The sequence below is a fragment of the Muscardinus avellanarius genome, assembly GCF_963383645.1.
Source record: "Muscardinus avellanarius genome assembly, chromosome: 12".
Taxonomy (NCBI): domain Eukaryota; kingdom Metazoa; phylum Chordata; class Mammalia; order Rodentia; family Gliridae; genus Muscardinus; species Muscardinus avellanarius.
Window position 1 is genome coordinate 106,054,024 of NC_137798.1, and position 16,741 is coordinate 106,070,764.

General features: G+C 62.3%; 2 protein-coding genes across 3 annotated transcripts; one reads left to right on the forward strand and one right to left on the reverse strand.

Moving 5' to 3' along the window:
• Nucleotides 1-3,564: 3,564 nt before the first annotated feature.
• On the reverse strand, nt 3,565-5,607 carry CKB (creatine kinase B; the record flags this gene model as incomplete). Of its 2 annotated transcripts, XM_080707349.1 has the most annotated exons (7): nt 3,565-3,743; nt 3,811-4,000; nt 4,096-4,219; nt 4,654-4,825; nt 4,930-5,062; nt 5,192-5,346; nt 5,415-5,607. In XM_080707349.1, 7 exons carry the CDS (start codon nt 5,605-5,607, stop codon nt 3,565-3,567), a joined length of 1,146 nt encoding a protein of 381 aa, XP_080563475.1. The 2 variants fall into 2 exon arrangements, with proteins under 2 accessions (XP_080563475.1, XP_080563474.1); XM_080707348.1 differs by having other exon boundaries at nt 4,930-5,346.
• A 6,477-nt stretch (nt 5,608-12,084) lies between these two features.
• TRMT61A (tRNA methyltransferase 61A) lies at nt 12,085-16,257 on the forward strand (the record flags this gene model as incomplete). The annotated part of the gene is made up of 3 exons (XM_080707374.1): nt 12,085-12,415; nt 14,656-14,922; nt 15,986-16,257. 3 exons carry the CDS (start codon nt 12,085-12,087, stop codon nt 16,255-16,257), a joined length of 870 nt encoding a protein of 289 aa, XP_080563500.1.
• Nucleotides 16,258-16,741: the final 484 nt, after the last annotated feature.

A 16,741-nucleotide genomic window follows, 5' to 3' on the forward strand; every position in this document is an offset into this window, starting at 1 on the left:
AGGCTTTTGCGCACATCCCTGTGTGGGATCCCGGGGAGGCGCTGTCCCACAGCCTGCTCTGACTTGACTTTGGCCTCCGAAGCCTTATCACCCTCCCTGAATCCCCACACTGGTGTATATTTGCAAGTCACCCAGAAGGGGGGAGTTTGCCAACCTCTTACTAATGGCAAATAGTCCTGACCAGTTCTTCCCTAGTCTAATTAATTTACCTGTATGTGTGTGACTGCAGATCGAACCCAGAGGTGTTCTACCTCCAAACTACACCCCCAGCCCTATTTTTCTTTTGAAATAGGATCTCACTGAGTTGCTGAGGCTGGCCTTGAACCCACCATCCTCCTGTCACAGCCTCCCAAGACCTGGTATTTGCATTTGTGCCCCGGAAAGCACTAATCTAAGACCCTGCAGCACACAGGACACCTGGCCGTGTCTGCAGTGCCAGGTTGAAACCCTGAGCAGGCTTCCTCTCAGCTGGACATCCCAGCGTTGCGGGTAGGAAGCTGTCCTGGGCTTGGTGACACTGGCTGCCCTTCAGGGAGATGTGTACTCTCCCAGGACCCTGAAGGAATGCGACACCTCCCTCCTCACAGCCCGGGAGCGCACCTTCCCGCAAGGACTCATGCTTATCCATGATGGAAGGAGATCAGAGTGTAGCCACTGAACTCTACGGAACCCAGAGGGAAGGGATGCTTGACTTGTGTGTGAGGCCATGTGTGGCAGGCAGGTAGGCAGAGGGGCTCTCACAGCCGGGCGTGGTGGGCACACTTGTAATTCCAGTATGTGGGAGGTTGAGACTGGAGGATCAAGGTTCGCAACCAGCCTCAGCTACTTAGTGAGGCCCTTTGCAACTCAGAGAGACCCTGTTTCAAAATAAAGAATAAAGCTGGGCGTGGTGGCACACACTTGTAATCCCCGCACTTGGGAGGCAGAGACAGGAGGATCTCGCAGGTTCAAAGCCAGCCTCCGCTACTTAGTGAGACCCTGTTTTCAAATAAAACATAAACTAGGTCTGGGAGTATAGCCCGGAGGTAGAAAGCCCCTGGGTTCCACCTCCAGTACCACAAAAAATAAAGAAATAAAGAATAAAAACTAGGGCTGAGGGTGTAGCTCAGAGGTAATATGCCCCTGGGTTTCATCCCCAATACCGCAAAAAAGGGGGCTCCCCTGTAGCAGGGCATAAGCCCTGTCTCGTCCCAAACACCAAGGAAGCACATGCGACACATTCAAAGAAAATTTTCGAGACGAGCAAAAATGGCCAAGGAGTGTTCCAGATAGAAAAGCAAGCAATCGAGCCTGGCATCCCAGCATTCAGGAGGACCGCGGCTCGCGGACAGCCTCAGCTACTGAGTGAGGCCTTCTGCAACTCAGTGAGACCCAGTTTCAAAATAAACAATAAAAAATGGGGCTGGGGGTGTAGCTCAGAGTAGAATGCCCTTGGGTTCCATCCCCAGTACTGAGAAAAGAAGAAAGAAAGAAAAAAAAAAAGTAAAGCCAGCGCTCAGGAGAGCCGCCACAGTTCTGCACCCAGGCCCGTAAGTCGCTCGCAGCCCAAGGGGGGTCAAGCCTGGAAGCTGCGCTGTCCACGGGACCTGGTCACCCTAGCCCGGGAGGAGTGCGCCTGCCCGGCCACTCCAGGTGAGCCAAGGTTTGGCTTCATGACCTTGGCTGCACTGCCTGGAAAAAGAAATCCTCCCAAGCCAGGCTGCGCACGATTGGTGAACGGGCTGCATGGCTGAGGCTGGGATTGGTTCATGGGACCCTTGTGGTCCTGTGGGTGAGGCTGGGATTGGCTCACGGGACCCTCGTGGTCCTGGAATACCCCAGCCTTAGCGTGCAGGGGTGGATGGGAGAGTAGAAACTCTAGGAGTGACCACCCTAGCTGTGGGATACACCTGTGGTGTCCTTGGAAAGCTGAAGCAGGAGGATCACAGGTTTGAGGCTAGCCTAGACAACTTAGGAGACTTTGTTTCAAAATAAAAAAAAAAGGAAGGGGTGTAGCTCAGAGATAGAAATCCTTGGGTTCCATCCCCAGTACCACCCCTCCACACACACACACACACGTCAGGCCTGCCTGACCAGACCCCTCGGCGTGATGGCAGGGACTGTGCTGCCCTATGGCAAGTTCTGAGTGAGCTCTCACCAAGCCAGTGTTGAGGGCATCGGCGGGCTTTCCACTGTCCACCGAAACCCAGTCCTGGCCAGGACCCCCAAGCCAGGCAGCCAGGGAGGAGGTGCCAGCCCAGGGCCAAAGGACAGACGCAGAGACTTGGGCCTTCTGCACCAAGGGACCTACCCCGCCCCGCCGTGTCCAGTCTTTGCAGGGGTTGGCTCTGTAAGGCTGATCTCCCTGTAAGTCTGACTCTGTGGACGCCCAGACACCAGCCCAGCGTCGGGGACCTGTGCACCTCTCCTGGTGATGAGCCTCAGAGCCCTCAGCCTGGACGCCGCCAAATGGGTCCATCACAGATCCTGGCCTCAGACAGATTCTAGGGCGCACTCCTGCAGCCCCAGCCCGTGAGACAGACCCATGTGAGGGGCCCATATTGCAGGAGATAAAGTCATGTTCGCCCCTAGTCCTTAGTGGGCAAGAATGCAGTGGGCTTGTGGTTTGGGGTGAGGCTTGCTAGACCAGGCGCTTGGGGTGGATCAGGTCCCTAAGCCCAGGGGCAGGGGAGAACTGGCCAGCAGGTGGCGGCACAAACCTGTCGGTCAGAGGAGCTATGGGGTGGGGCCGGGGAGTGCTGGCCCTAGCAGGTGGGGACAGCAAGGCCCCAAACCCAGGCTGATCCCCTCAGAGAATCCAACCACGGCAAGTGCCCAGAACCAGACACGGGGCACAGGAAGCAGACCAAGATCTCGCCCTACACAGCGCAATCTTCTCTTGCCCCCAAGTTCCTATTGTGGGGACCCACCTGGGAGGCTGAGGTGCTGAGCTCTCACCCCTGGGAAACCCGGAGAGGAGGCTGCCAGCACAGGAGGGTGTCAAAGGGACCCCTCAGCAGCCTGGAAGGGCTGGCGGGAGGGGGAGCAGGAAGGTTATTCAGGAGATGGGCAGGTGTTGGGGAGGGGAGGCAGGGAGAAGCTGGCGGCCAGGACAGCTGCTGGAGGGAGGGCCTGGTATCAAGTTTCTCCCCAGTCTCCCCTCCCCCAGTCTGCAGAATGAGGCTGAGGAAAGGGCCGAGCTCCGCCCCCAGGCCAGATGCCCTTAGATGCTCAGGCTGGGTCTGGGCAGGAGCTCCTCCCCCCCCTGTGGAAGCTGGGTGGGGAGATGGACACACAGGGACCAGGGTACAGAGCAGGCACAGCAGTGTCCCCGCCGCGCACACAAGAACACGCGAAAAGGTGGGGAAGGAAGGAGACCGCAGACACAGGGCAGGCCAAAGCCCTAGTTTATTTCAGCATCAGCAACAGCTTGGCCATCAAAAAAATAAACTCTACCCAGGGCGACAGAAGTCTCTACAGCGAGGCTAAGGGCTCAGACGCCGGGTGGCGGGCCTCAGGGGTGCATGGCGGGCACTGCCCGGGCAATAAGTTAGGAAGTGGCGGGCTGGTGGAGGCGCGGGCGCGTCACTTCTGCGCGGGCATGAGGTCGTCGATGGCCTGGCCCTGCTCCAGCCGCTGCTCCATCTCGATGAGCAGCTTCACGCCGTCCACCACCATCTGCACCAGCTCCACCTCGGAGAAGCCCAGGCGGTCGGCGTTGGAGATGTCGAAGACCCCGCCCACGGCCGCGGTGTCCACTCCGCCTGGAGGGGGACCTTAGGTGAGCGGAGAAAAAACGGCGGGGGCGGGGGGCGGGCAGGGGGCGCTCACCTGTGCCGCGCTTCTGAAGCCGCAGCCGCTTCAGCACCTCCGGGAACTTCTGGTGCTTGCCCAGGTGGGGCAGCTTGATGTGCACCCCCGCCCGCAGCCCCGTGCCCAGGTTGGAGGGGCAGGTGAGGATGTAGCCCAGGTGAGGGTTCCACATGAACTCGTAGTTCTTAGACTTGAAGAGAGTCTCGATCTGTGGGGGAGAAGGGGGCAGCTTGGGGTCCAGCCGGGGAAGGGGGGACTGCGCTGGCTGAAGGGGAGTGGCCCCAGCCCGCAGCACAGCCTGACCTGGGTGAGGCCAGTGCAGAAGCGGGTGAACACCTCCTTCATGTTGCCCCCCTTCTGCATGGAGATGACCCGCAGGTGGTCCTCCTCATTGATCCACACCAGGAAGGTCTTGTTGTCATTGTGCCTACGGCAGGGAGGGCACCGTCAGGGCCTCCCGGGTGGGCCTCCAGGGTGCCCTCCAGGGTGCGTCCCGGGGGCCATCAGAAAAGTCCTTCTGGGGCATCCTGGACCAGAGGAACGTCACCAGAGGAACTTCAAAAGTCCCTGAGGTGCTAAGACCCCACCCACCAACACCTGGGGAAGGTGGGCAGGGAGGTGCTGCGTGGCCAGGGAGGGCAGGACAGGCAGCCCCTGGGGTGGGCGCCATCCAGCGGCTGGGGAGGAGCCCGCGGGGTGCAGAGGCGGCTCCTGCGTCACCCGCAGGATCCCGCGGGGGAGGGGAGCACAAGCGGGCAAACAAGATGCTCCAGCTCCCGGGGGAGGGCGCGCCAGGCCCAGGGCGGGCCCCACCCAGCCATCTCCTCCCGCGAGGCCCCCTGCCCGGGTGCCCGCACCCACCAGATGCCGCGGGCGTCCGGCCAGTCGCGGGCCATGCCCGAGGCCAGCAGCAGGGGCGACACGGGCTTGTCGAAGAGGAAGTGGTCGTCGATGAGCTGCTGCTGCTCGGCCTCCGTCATGCTCTTGAGCGCGTAGTACCTGCCCGCCAGGTCGCCGTCCAGGCTGGCCAGGGCTGCGGAGGGGCCGCTCAGGACCTGCCCGCCCTCCCCCCCCCCCGGGCCCCCCGCCGATGGAGCGCGGCGTCCCGGTGGCGGTCGAGGGCCGGCGCCGCCCTACCTTCCACCGCCAGCTTCTCGATGGCGCGGCGCTCCCCGCGGCTGCAGTGCGGGGGCAGGCAGAAGCCGCGGATGCTGCGGCCCGTGCGCACCCGCGAGCTGAGCACGTAGTTGGGGTCCAGGTCATCGCCGCCCTGGGGGCGCGCGGGCGTGAGCCGGCGCCGATCTCCCCATCCCCCGCCGGGAGCCCCCTCCCCCTCCCCCGCCCGGGCCCCGACCCCCCACCCGGAGCCCCTCCCCCCCCGCCCGGCCCCCGCCCGCACCTGCAGGTTGTCGGGGTTCAGGTCCGTCTTGTGCTCGTCGCTGGGCTGGTAGCCGCCGTGCCGGTCCTCGATGATGGGGTCGAAGAGCGCCTTGAACACGTCGTACGACTCCTCGTCGCCCGCCACGCAGCCCACGGTCATGATGAACGGGTGGCCTGGGGGGGGCGGGGGCGTCAGGCGCGGGCGCGCGCGCGGGGGGCGGGGCGGCGCGGGGCGCGCGTACCCGGGTTGTCCACGCCGGTCTGGATGACGTCGTCCAGCGTGAAGCCGCTGGGCGTGCACTTGGCGCGCAGCTCGGCGTACAGCTCGGGGGTCAGCACCTTGGCCATGTGGTTGTTGTGGCTGCTCAGGTCGGGGAACTCGTCCTCGGCGGGGAAGCGCAGCTTCAGCGCGTTGTGGCCATTGGAGAAGGGCATGGCTGCGCGGCGGGGGCGCGGGCTCAGCTCCGGCCAAGGTCAGCGGCCGCGCCCGGCCCCGGCCCCGGCCGGAGCTCCTGGCCCCCGGCCCCGGCCCCGGCCCCCAGCTCCTGGCCTCCATCCTCCAGCCCCGGCCCCGGCCCCGGCCCCGGCCCGCGGCATCCCGGTCCTCGGCCCCCCAGCCCCAGCCTCGGCGGTCCCGGCCCCGGCCCCGGCCCCGATCCCCGGCCCCCGGCCCCGGCCCCCATCCCCGGCCCCCGGCCCCGGCCCCCATCCCCATCCCCGGCCCGGCCCGGCCCGCTCACCGGCGGCGGCGCTCAGGGTGCAGCTCCGGGCGCAGCGCAGGCGAACAGCGGCGGCTCCGCGCTCCCCGGGCTCTTAAGGGGCGCGTCTCGGGCCGCCCATTGGCCGCTATTTATAGCCCATTCATTCCATTGGCCCGCGCTTCGGGGTGGTGCCGCCGCTTTGTCCAGCGCCCCGCAGTCCCCCGACATCCCGGCCCCCACCCCCTCACCCCAGCTGTCCCCTCGCTGGGACCCCGCTCACCCACCAGCCGGGCCAGCGCCCGCCCGGCACCCCCAAGCTGCAACTCCAGGTCTTCGGACACCCTCGTCCCCGTCCACACACTGCCTGCGGGCGGTAAACTGAGGCTGGAGAGCCGCGGGTGCCGGGGGGCGCTCGCCCGTGATCCACCCGCTCCTGTCTTTCTTCCCCCAGCCCGTCCCCCAGCCGGCGCGAGGGCCTGGCGAGAGCGCGGGGCTTCCCCGCAGGCCCTGCCCCCACCCCAGCCCACCCTGGACAGTCCGAGCTGGCCTAGAGGCGCGACCTTCCTCAAGGTGCCCGCGGGCATCTCTCCCCGCGTTCTGGGTGCAACGCTGCTGCAGGCGCATTCTGGCCGCAGCCCAACCTGGCGGCTCCCGCAGTGCCCTGACCTTGGGCAAGCCCTGGGCCCTGCGGAACCAGAACCAGAACCGGGCCGCAGACCCTCGGCCCAGCCCCTCCTGCGAGGATACAGTATGCCTGAGAGGTCACCGATGAGTTTCCAGAGCCGGAAAGGGCCCTCTCCTCTCCGCAGGGGAAGGGCTCCTACCCCCCAGCCCCCAAAGGCAGTCCCCAGCCAAGATGAGAAGAAACGCTCAGCTAGAAGCTGGTGTGAGGTTTTAAAAAACTATCTCCCTAGTCAGACTCCCGAATTAAGACGGCCTGACTGCATCTGCCCCGCCCCCTCCGTCAGTGAAACGCACAAGGCTGCCCCAGCCAGGGCCGGCCTGGAGCTGGGTGCCTGGAGACTGGCATTTACACCCGCCCCCCGCAGCCATGAGTCGCTCATCCTTTCTGGAAAATAATTTGGCAGTACCTATTAAAATTTAAAATGCTCAAACTCCATGACCCAGCAATCCCACTTCTAGGAATCCAGTCTATAGAAAGAAGTGTTGAGCTGGGCATGGTGGGGCATACCTGTAATCCCCATGCTTGGGAGGCTGAGACAGAAGGATCGAAGGTTCTCAGCCAGCCTCAGCAACTTAGTGAGGCCTTGTGCAACTTAGGGAGACCCTGTTTTCAAATAAAAAAATAAGAGCTGGGGGCGTAGCTCAGATTTAGAATGCCCCTAGGTTCAATCTCCAGTACCAAGCACACACACAAAGAAAAAGAACAATGTTCATTCTCTCTGCAAACAGACTAAGAAATAGGTAGTGGGGGAAATAGATGAATCCAGATCAACACCCATCTGTCACTAGGGGATGGGGTAGATAGAAAGGCATCTCCCTGATGTGGAATACTACACAGCTGTTACGAAGAAAGAAGAAACTGATGGCACATGCTGGTAATCGCAGTACTTGGGAGGCTGAGACAGGAAAATCCCAGGTTTGCGGCCAACTTCAGCAACTTGTGAGGCCCTGTTTAAAAATAAAGAATAAAATAGGGCTGGGGGTGTAGCTCAGAGGTAGAATGTCCCTGGGTCCCATCTCCAGTACTGCAAAAAAAAAAGGGGGGGGGACACTTGTAGAACACAGGCTGAGACAGGAAGGAGGATCACAAGTTCAAAGCCAGCCTCAGCAATTTATTTTTATTTATTTATTTATTTATTTATTTTTGCGGGTCTGGGGATGGAACCCAGGGTCATGTGACCTCTGAGCTACACTTTCTGCCCTATTTTTTATTCTTTATTTTTGAAACCGGGTCTCACTAAGTTGCGAAGGGCCTCACTAAGAAGCTGAGACTGTTCGCGAACCGCGATCCTTTGGTCTCAGCCTCCTGAATGCTGGGATTACAAACGTGCGCCACCATGCCCGGCGCCAGCCTCAGCAATTTAGAAAGACCTTCAGCGAACTAGTGAGTCCCTGTTACAAAAAAAATAAAATAAAAGGAGGAGGCTGCTAGGTGTGCTGGCAGGCCCCGCGCCTGGAATCCTAACACTTGAGAGGCTGACACAAGAGGATCCCTGGGTTGTGGATAGCCTCAGCAACTTGGTGAGTCCTTATTCCCCGCCAAAAAAAAATTAGGCTGGGGGTGAAGGTCAGAGGTAGAATGCCCCTCGGTTCAACCCCTAGCACTCAATAAAGAGGAGGAGGAATTGAGCTTGTGTGGTCGAGTCCATTCCAGCCCCTTTACTTGTGGCTGCCTGAACAATGCAGGGAGGGAGGGAGCCTTATCTCTGCATCTTGACAAAATCCCTGGGCAGTTAGTTAGTTCCCTGGAGCCCCTCAGGTGCCGGGCCCTAGGGATGCTGGGGAGCCCAGGGGGAGGCGCAGCCTTGCTGCTGGAGGAGCCCAGTGAGCAAGCGGCCCAGCTAAGCAGACAAGGCGGGCATCTGTGTGTCTGGGGGCAGGGGCAGGGCACAGCATGCAGGGCCTCTGAGGAGAGCTGGGCAGAGGCTCTGCTCCGCTTTCCGCTTTCCACGGAGGGGCGGAGGTGGCTGGCTGCCGCCCTGTCCCTGTGGCTGCGGGAACTCCACCCCCCCACCCCCGCTGTGGTCTGCTGCAGCCTCTCCCAAGCCAGTGCTCTTAGACCAATAAACGGGCAAGTAGCCTGCGCGGCTGGCCTGACAGCAGGTGTCCCTTAATTCTGGAATGCTGCAATCTGGGCCCCTGAGGCCCCTTCCCCCAATCTGGCTGCCCCCAGCCCTGCCCCCAGCCTGAAGTGTTCAAGTTTCAGGAGACAGTCCAGGGAGGGGGCCTCAGGGCTTCCTTTGTCTCCAGCCCTCAGATTCTCAGAGCCACCCTCTCATCGTGCTCCCCTGCTCTCTCTGGCCCCTTTCTGGGGAGACCTAAAGGAAGATCTGCAGCCTGGTGACAGAGGCGCCAGGTCAGAGGTCCTGCCATTCCTCAGGGATCGCTTGCTGGCCCCCAGAGTAGGGGGTTGGCAGGGCTAGCCCCCCCCACCCCATCTAGCCCTCTCCTGGGACCCTCTGTGATCCGCGGGGACCAGAGAGCAGGTTTGGCAGCGTCGGCCAAGAGGCAGGGTGACATCACTGGGCCAGTTTATGGTCCAGATTCCTCAGAAATCACACCTGGAAGCCGGGCGTGGTGGCGCACGCTTGTAATCCCAGCATTTGGGAGACTGAGACAAGAGGATCATGGTTCCTAGACAGCCTCAGCTACTTAGTGAGGCCTCAACTACTTAGTGAGACCCTGTTTCAAAATAAAATTAGAGCAGGGGGTGTAGCTCGGAGGCTAAATGCCCCTGGGTTCCATTTCCAGTAACACACACACACACACACACACACACTCAGAAATCACACCTGGATACACATTAACCATTAAACCATTAACCTCAGAGCCTGGGAGGGCTCAGAGGAGTACAGGCCTTCTAGCCATGGAGCACAGCCAGCTGATGTGGCAGTTGGCTCCAGGTTGGGCACCAAGGCCTTCCTTGAGGCTGTGCCCAGGCTACAGTGAGGCAGGCGTCCTTTCCTCCTTCTCTTTCCCCAAGCTCTGAAAAAAACCCAAAGGGGAAGTTGGTTAGGGTCTGGGGAGGAACAGGGGCAGACTTGGGGCCACAGGCACAATGTAGCAGGAGGCTGTCCCAGGCTGGGAGGAGGAGTCTTGGCACTCAGCCTCCCTGAGTGGCATCCCCTTCAGGGACCCCCATGCCGCAAACATACCATCGGTTCTCTAAAACCAGGTTCTCTGCCTTTAAACCCAGTTCTACTTTGAACACATTGACCACATGACCTTAAATGTACCCAGCCTCTGTCTACTTCCCCATCTGTAAAAAGCCTTCTGCCCAATCAGGATTGCGGCAACACATAGCTGGACACAGCATCAGCTCGCGCGCGTGCGTGTGTGTGTGTGTGTGTGTGTGTGTTACTGGGGATTGCACCCAGGGGCATTCTACCTCCTCTAGCCTTTTTTTTTTTTTTTTTTTTGCAGTACTGGGGATGGAACCCAGGGACATTGTACCTTCAAGCGACACCCCCAGCCCTATTTTTTATTCTTTATTTTGAAACAAGGTCTCACTAAGTAGCTGAGGCTGTCCGCAAACTGTGATTCCCCAGCCTCTGCCTCCCTGTCACTAAGTTCCTGACAGCCTCACTAAATTGCCGAGGCTGGCCCCAAATCTGCAATCCTCCTGTCTTGGCTTCCCAAGCACTGGGATTACAAGAGTGCACCGCCACACCTGGCTGGCATCAGCTCCTGTTAAGGAGCGCCCCAGAAGGGGGCCATCCCCAACCACCTGAGGCCTGGGGAAGGCAGCTTCTACTTAAGGATGCAGGCGGAGGGCTGGGACAGATGGGCAGTTCTGGGAAGGCTGCCTGGAGGAGGGGGCACTAGAGGAGCTGGCCAGTCAGGAGTGGACAGAGGGGCGGGTGCGAACTCGAGAGCAAGGGAGAGCACGGCCAGGGCACGTCCTGATGCAGGCTCGCAGCAGGCAGGCGGCCTCCACACCACGTGAGAGGCTGGGGAAGAGGAGCCCCAGAAGTGGCAAGTCTAAGTCCCGGGGGCGCAATTAGTGGGGGACAGGCTGGCGATCACCGGGGAGCCACAGTCCCTCGGAACAGAGGTGGAGGAGCTGGGGATGGAGCTGCGTTGTTTCAAGGTCAAGAGCGGGGACTCCACAGGCCCAGGAGTCCGCAGTGAGAGGCCACGAAGTCTCCTCGCCACGGCTAACCTCCCAGGCCCTCGGACCCAGGCCTGGACAGGGGTGTCCAGGGGCTGAGGTCAGGTCCCTGGGTGCCCATCACCGACCCCGAGAGGCACTCAGCACGGACCACGCGCACTCTGGTCCCAGAGGACGACGCCACGGTGCTCCAGGAAGGGGAAGGAATCGGCTCTGGAGGGGCCTGGCCGTCCCCGCTGGGGAGGGAGGCAGGGAATGTGGCCTAGCACGACTGCGAGCTGGCCTGAGTTCCCGGGGTGGGTGGGCGTCCACCCTCCCCAGTCCCTGGGCCCACGGGAGGCCCGGTCCTTGCGGAGCCGGAGAGACCGGCCACGCCCGCCCCTGCACACTCGGACACGCTCCCGCTTCCCGCCCGCGGGCCCCGCGCCTCCCGCTCCCACGGTGCCGGTCCCGGGGACGCAGGTCCCGTGGCCTCCCGGGGGCGGCCCTGCACTGGGGCGCGGGCACCTCGGGCTGACCCTGGCCAACGCCCCGGGGACCCTGCGACTCCGCTTTCTGGGGCCCCGGCAGGGTGTTCCCGGGGCCGTCCGCACGGCCAGATGGGCGCCGCGCAGCCGCGTCCCAAGGCGCGCGGGGACTCTTATTTTGTGCCGTCCGCGGTCTCCTAGCAACGCGCCAGGGCGCAGAGGCGCGCAGCCGCGGAGACGCCGCCAGGAAACGTCCTCTGCGAGCGCGAAGGACAGCGCGGCCTCCCAGCATCCCACGCGGGGCGCTCGTGACGCCATCCCGGCGCGCCCGGATCCGGAAGTGTGCTGGCCGCCGCCGCGCGCCGCGGGCCCACGCGTGAGTTCCGGGAGCCGGCGCGCCAGGTGAGGCGGGCGCGGGCGCGGGTGCTTCCAGGCCGCGCGGCCGCCCCCCGGGCGGGCCCCGGCCCCCTCGGAGCCCTTCCCCTCCCTGCCTGCCCGGCCGCCGGGACGTCGGGGAGGGGCCTGCGGAACCATGCTGGGGATGACTCCCTCCCTGACCAGTCGCCCGTCTCCCGCCGGTGGAGGCCTCCCTTGCGGAGCCCGCCTGTCGTTTCAGCTGGGAGATGGAGCCAGGTTCTTCCTGGAGCAGGGTAGTCAGAGAACTGGCTCTCACGCCGTGGGTATCCTGGAAGATGCCTCTGCCATTGCTGAGCCTCATTTTCCCCGGTGCTGGCCCGTCTGTGTTCCTGACCAAGAAGGTCTTCAAATCTCAGGCCAGAGTATATCTGATGGGCTGCCTTGAGCCGGGCACTCACCCCCACTGCGCAGAATCTAGGTCTCAGCTTCCGGGGTTCAGATCCCACCGCCAAATCCTTCCTCCCGGCCCCCTGACCATCTCATGCCCACCCGCCCTTCTCCAGGTCCCTGGCACGTGGCAGGCACCAACACAATGAGCTTCGTGGCCTATGAGGAACTGATCAAAGAGGGGGACACGGCCATCCTATCACTGGGCCACGGCGCAATGGTGGCTGTGCGTGTGCAACGTGGGGCACAGACCCAGACCCGGCACGGCGTCCTGCGGCACTCAGTCGACCTCATCGGCCGCCCTTTTGGCTCCAAGGTGATCTGCAGCCGAGGCGGCTGGGTATACGTGCTGCACCCCACACCTGAGCTCTGGACGCTGAACCTGCCCCACCGCACACAAATCCTCTACTCCACAGACATCGCCCTGCTCACTATGATGTTGGAGCTGCGGCCTGGCTCCGTGGTCTGTGAGTCTGGTGAGTTCCGGCGTCTATTCTTAATCAAAAGGGACACTGACACAAAGGTGGAGGTCAGACCTAAGGTCCAGATATTGTAGCTGCCCCTCCAGCAGCAGATAGGGGTGGCCAACCAGTTTCTGGTTGTGTGTGTGTGTGTGTGTGTGTGTGTGTGTGTGTGAGAGAGAGAGAGAGAGAGAGAGAGAGAGAGAGAGAAATACCGGGGATTGAACCAAGGACCATTTTGCCTCTGATTTATATCCTCAGCCCAATTTTAATTTTTATCTTGAGACAGCATCTGGCTAAGATTGAGAGCCTGCACACGCTGCTGAGGCTGGCCGCAAACATTGCTCTCCTGTCTCAGCCTCCCAAGTACTGGCGTTACAGGCGTGGGCCACCACACCCTACACCAGTTTCTGTTTTAGCAACACCTCCTTGGGGTGCCAGCTGCAGGGAGGGCGCGTGGACTCGTTTGACTAGTGCAGTCATCTGAGTGAGAAGTGGCAGGGACTGGACAGGGGGATAGCAGAGGAGGAGGTGGTGCCCACTGAGGGCCTGCCCACTTTGGTGGGGCCTGACAGGCTTTCCCTGTCGCTGACCAAGGTGCTGACCGCCCTTCCCCTGTCCCTTTGCTGATGGGGGAGGGGAGATTGCTGCCACTTCCTCGAGGAAGGTCAGGGCTACTCAGGGGACTCAGTATAGTGGGGAGTCTGCTCTGTGCTCCCCACAGCCAGGACCTCACCTATCCCCAGTGAAGGTGAGCACCCATGGGGGCCAGAGGAAGTGGCTGAGAGCTGCACACACCCCCCCTCGCACAGAGGCTGGGCCTGGGGTAGTGACCATGGTATGCAGCCCATTGGGACACATCCAGCTACTCGGGAGGCTGAGGAAGGAGGGGCATGATGCCCAGGCCACCCTGGGCAACTTAACAAGAACCTGTAGAACCTGTATCAAACCCTGAAGGGGAGCCAGGCGTGGTGGGCACGCTTGTAATCCCTGCGCTCGGGAGGCTGAGACAGGAAGATCGCACAGGTTCAAAGCCAGCCTCAGCTACTGAGTGAGGCTCTCAGCAACTTAGTGAGACCCTGTTTGCAAATAAAATAGAAAATAGGGCTGGGAGTATAACCCGGAGGTAGAAAAAGCCCCTGGGTTCCACCCCCAGTGCCACCAAAAAAAGAAAAAAACCCTGAAGAGTGGTAGGGTGGGTTAAAGTGCCACAAGATTCAATTCCTAGTACTAGTGAGGAATTAAAATACTAGTAATTCCTAATACTGTAAGTGTGTTTGTTTATTTATTTATTTATTGCAGTACTGAGGATGACCCAGGGGCATTCTACTTTTTAGCTACACCCCCAGCCATATTTTTTATATTGAAACGGGGTCTCGCTAAGTTGCAGAGGGTCTCACTAAGTAGCTGAGGCTGGCCTTGAACCTGTAATCCTCCTGTCTCAGCCTCCCAGATGCTGGGATTCCAAGCCTGCGCCCGGCTGCCATGTTGACAGGGCTAATGGTGGTTGCTACAGAGCCCTCAGAGCTGAGAGGGTGGGGTGGCAGGTGGGGGAGGGGTCAGCGAGAGATCTGGAAGGAGGTGGCAGGCAGCAGTTCCTGGTGAGGAGACCCGAGGGCCCAGGAAGCTTGGCAGGGAGCAGATGGGGTGGGACGGGGTCCAGCTGTGACTTTATCCCCCCCCTCCGTGTTGGGGGAGTGCTGAGTGCAGCGGCAGCCCCCGCAGGGCAAGAGGTGGGTGGAAGGGATGCAGGCGGTCATCAAGGAGGTGGCACCTGAAGCTGCTGGGGGCAGCTGTGGAGGGGAGGGGCTGTGGCCCAGGAGCAGCTAGGAAGGAGGTTGAGGAGGATGACAGCAGGGTGGTGGGGACCGAGTGCGGGGCTGGCTGCTGTGCCAGATGCCTGTGGTCATGCAAGGTGGGCTGAGCCACCCATGCAGGGTGGACTTGGCAGGGTCGGCCGAGGAGCTTGCAGGAGGAGGTGGGGATTGAGGTGGACAGCTGTTGACAGGGTGCTGACAGTGCTGCTGAGCTTCCCCATGCCTACAGGACCTGTGTTGTGATGGGCGGGCTGCAGCTGCCCGGACCTGTGCCCACAACAGACACTGCTCAGTGGCCGCAACCTGTGTCCCGCCCCTGCCACCAGGAGCGCTGCCCACCTGGGCCAGCTGACCTCAGGCCAGGTGAGGGCGAGGCAGTGTTCCTGGGTGGCCATGTCCTCAGGCAGCCCTGATCCTTGTCCTGTCTCATCCTGCCAGGTACCGGCAGTGGCTCTGTGTCCCACGCCATCATCCGCAGCATCGCCCCCACGGGCCACCTGCACACGGTGGAGTTTCACCAGCAGCGGGCAGACAAGGCCCGGGAGGAGTTCCGGGAGCACCGCGTGGGGCCCTGGGTGACTGTGCGCACCCAGGACGTGTGCCGCAGTGGCTTCGGTGTGAGCCAAGTGGCTGACGCCGTCTTCTTGGACATCCCATCGCCCTGGGAGGCTGTGGGCCATGCCTGGGACGCCCTCAAGGTTGAAGGTGTGAAGGGGGTGCTGGGAGGGGCGCAGTCTGGGGGGGCAAGGGTGTGGGGAGGACGCCTGGCCCCGGCCCAGGAGGTGCCCCACACTGCAGTGTCTGGGCAAAGGCCCGCTTTGGGCCTGAGTGAGGAGTGGCCAGCCTGGCCAGGGAGTGAGGTCAGGGAGGAGGTAGGAGGCAGCTGAGGCCCTGGGGACTGTGCGCCCATCAAGTCAAGTGCAGGCCCGTCAGCATGGCCTGGGGGCTGCGTGGGTGGGTCGTGGGGAGCCCGCCCGCCCCCACTGCAGCCAGCCTAGCCCCTTATTTAGGGAAGATGCTTGTGGAGGCGGAGTGCCGGGGAGGTCGGCCCCAAGCCAGAGAGGCACTGCGAGTCCCAGGGATTTTTGCCTTTTCTGGAGAAGGAGCCAGCTCAGGCTGCCCCTCCCCCGCTGAGAGCTGCAGTGCAGGGGGAGAGCTGCTACCTCCACAAGCCTGGCCTCCGCTGTGGGGGTGGCTTCTACATCCCTGCGCCTGCCGCCTCCAGCTTGGCCTCGCTCACCTGGGGCCCTCTGCTCCAGGGAGACAGTCGGATAGGATCCTCCTCAGGCCTTCGTCAGGAGTGGCTCCTGGGGATGGTGCCATCTGTCGCCCTGTCCCAGGTCCCATGAGCTCCCGCCCTCAGGCCCTTCCCTGGCGCTGCCTGATCTAGGCGTGGGGTGGCATCACACTGGAGGCCCCCCACAGCAGGGGGGTGGCAGGAGGGGCCTAGGCTGTGCTCAGGGTAGGCGCTTCCTGTTCCCAGGAGCCAGCGACAGCCTCTAATTTCCTGTGACAGCAGCAGCCCACTCGCCACCCGACGCTGGCTGCTGTGTTGTCTGAGCTATTCCTGGCCCAGCCTTGACAGCTGTGCTGGCCTGGCCCTCGGCCACCTCCTAGAAGGCAGGACAGCAGTGTCCACTGGACCAGTGGGATCGGGCAGTGTGGTGTTGTTCCTGGTGGCCCAGCGGGGCCGGTGGATTGTGGCCCCTTCCCTCCCATGCTCCCAGGCGCAGGCCAAGTCCTTGACCCATTGTCCTGCTCTCCGCAGGTGGGCGTTTCTGCTCCTTCTCTCCTTGCATCGAGCAGGTGCAGCGCACGTGCCAGGCGCTAGCGGCCCGGGGCTTCACGGAGCTGAGCACCCTGGAGGTTCTGCCCCAGGTCTACAACGTGCGCACCGTCAGCCTGCCCCTGCCGGACCTGGGGACCAGCACAGACCCTGCAAGCAGCCCCGACGCTGCGCCCTTCCGCAGTGGCACACCCATGAAGGAGACTGTGGGCCACACCGGCTACCTCACTTTTGCCACCAAGACGCCAGGCTAGTGGGCCTCCGGGAGAGCACTGGGATGCCAGGCGTGGGGCAGACAGGGAGGCCAGAGGCACCTTATATGGTCAGCAGACGGCTGTGGGCTCGCGTTTAGACAGACGGCAGGGCGGGCTGGGGCCTCCTGGGTGGCCCAGGGCGGGGAGGAGGGCCAGGAGGGGCTTGGTGCTGAGAAATAGCCACTCCCAAGTTCTGAGGGGGAGGCCTCACTGCACAGGCAGCCGGGCTGGGCCCGCCCTGGCTGGTGATGGTTGCTAATCTGAAGACTCACTGCCACAGGCTCTCTGGGGTTTGGGGCCAGGAGGCATGGGTCTGACCCTCCCTGGGTGGACTCACACAGGAAGGTGCTGGACAGCTGGCAGGGCCAGGCTGCTGCCCTGTGCCCATGATCTAGGGGTCAGGCTGGCCCAGCACTGTGGGGAAGCGGCCCCATATCCCTGGGGGCTGCACAGTCCACATGTGGCCCTGGCCCGGCCAGCGCCC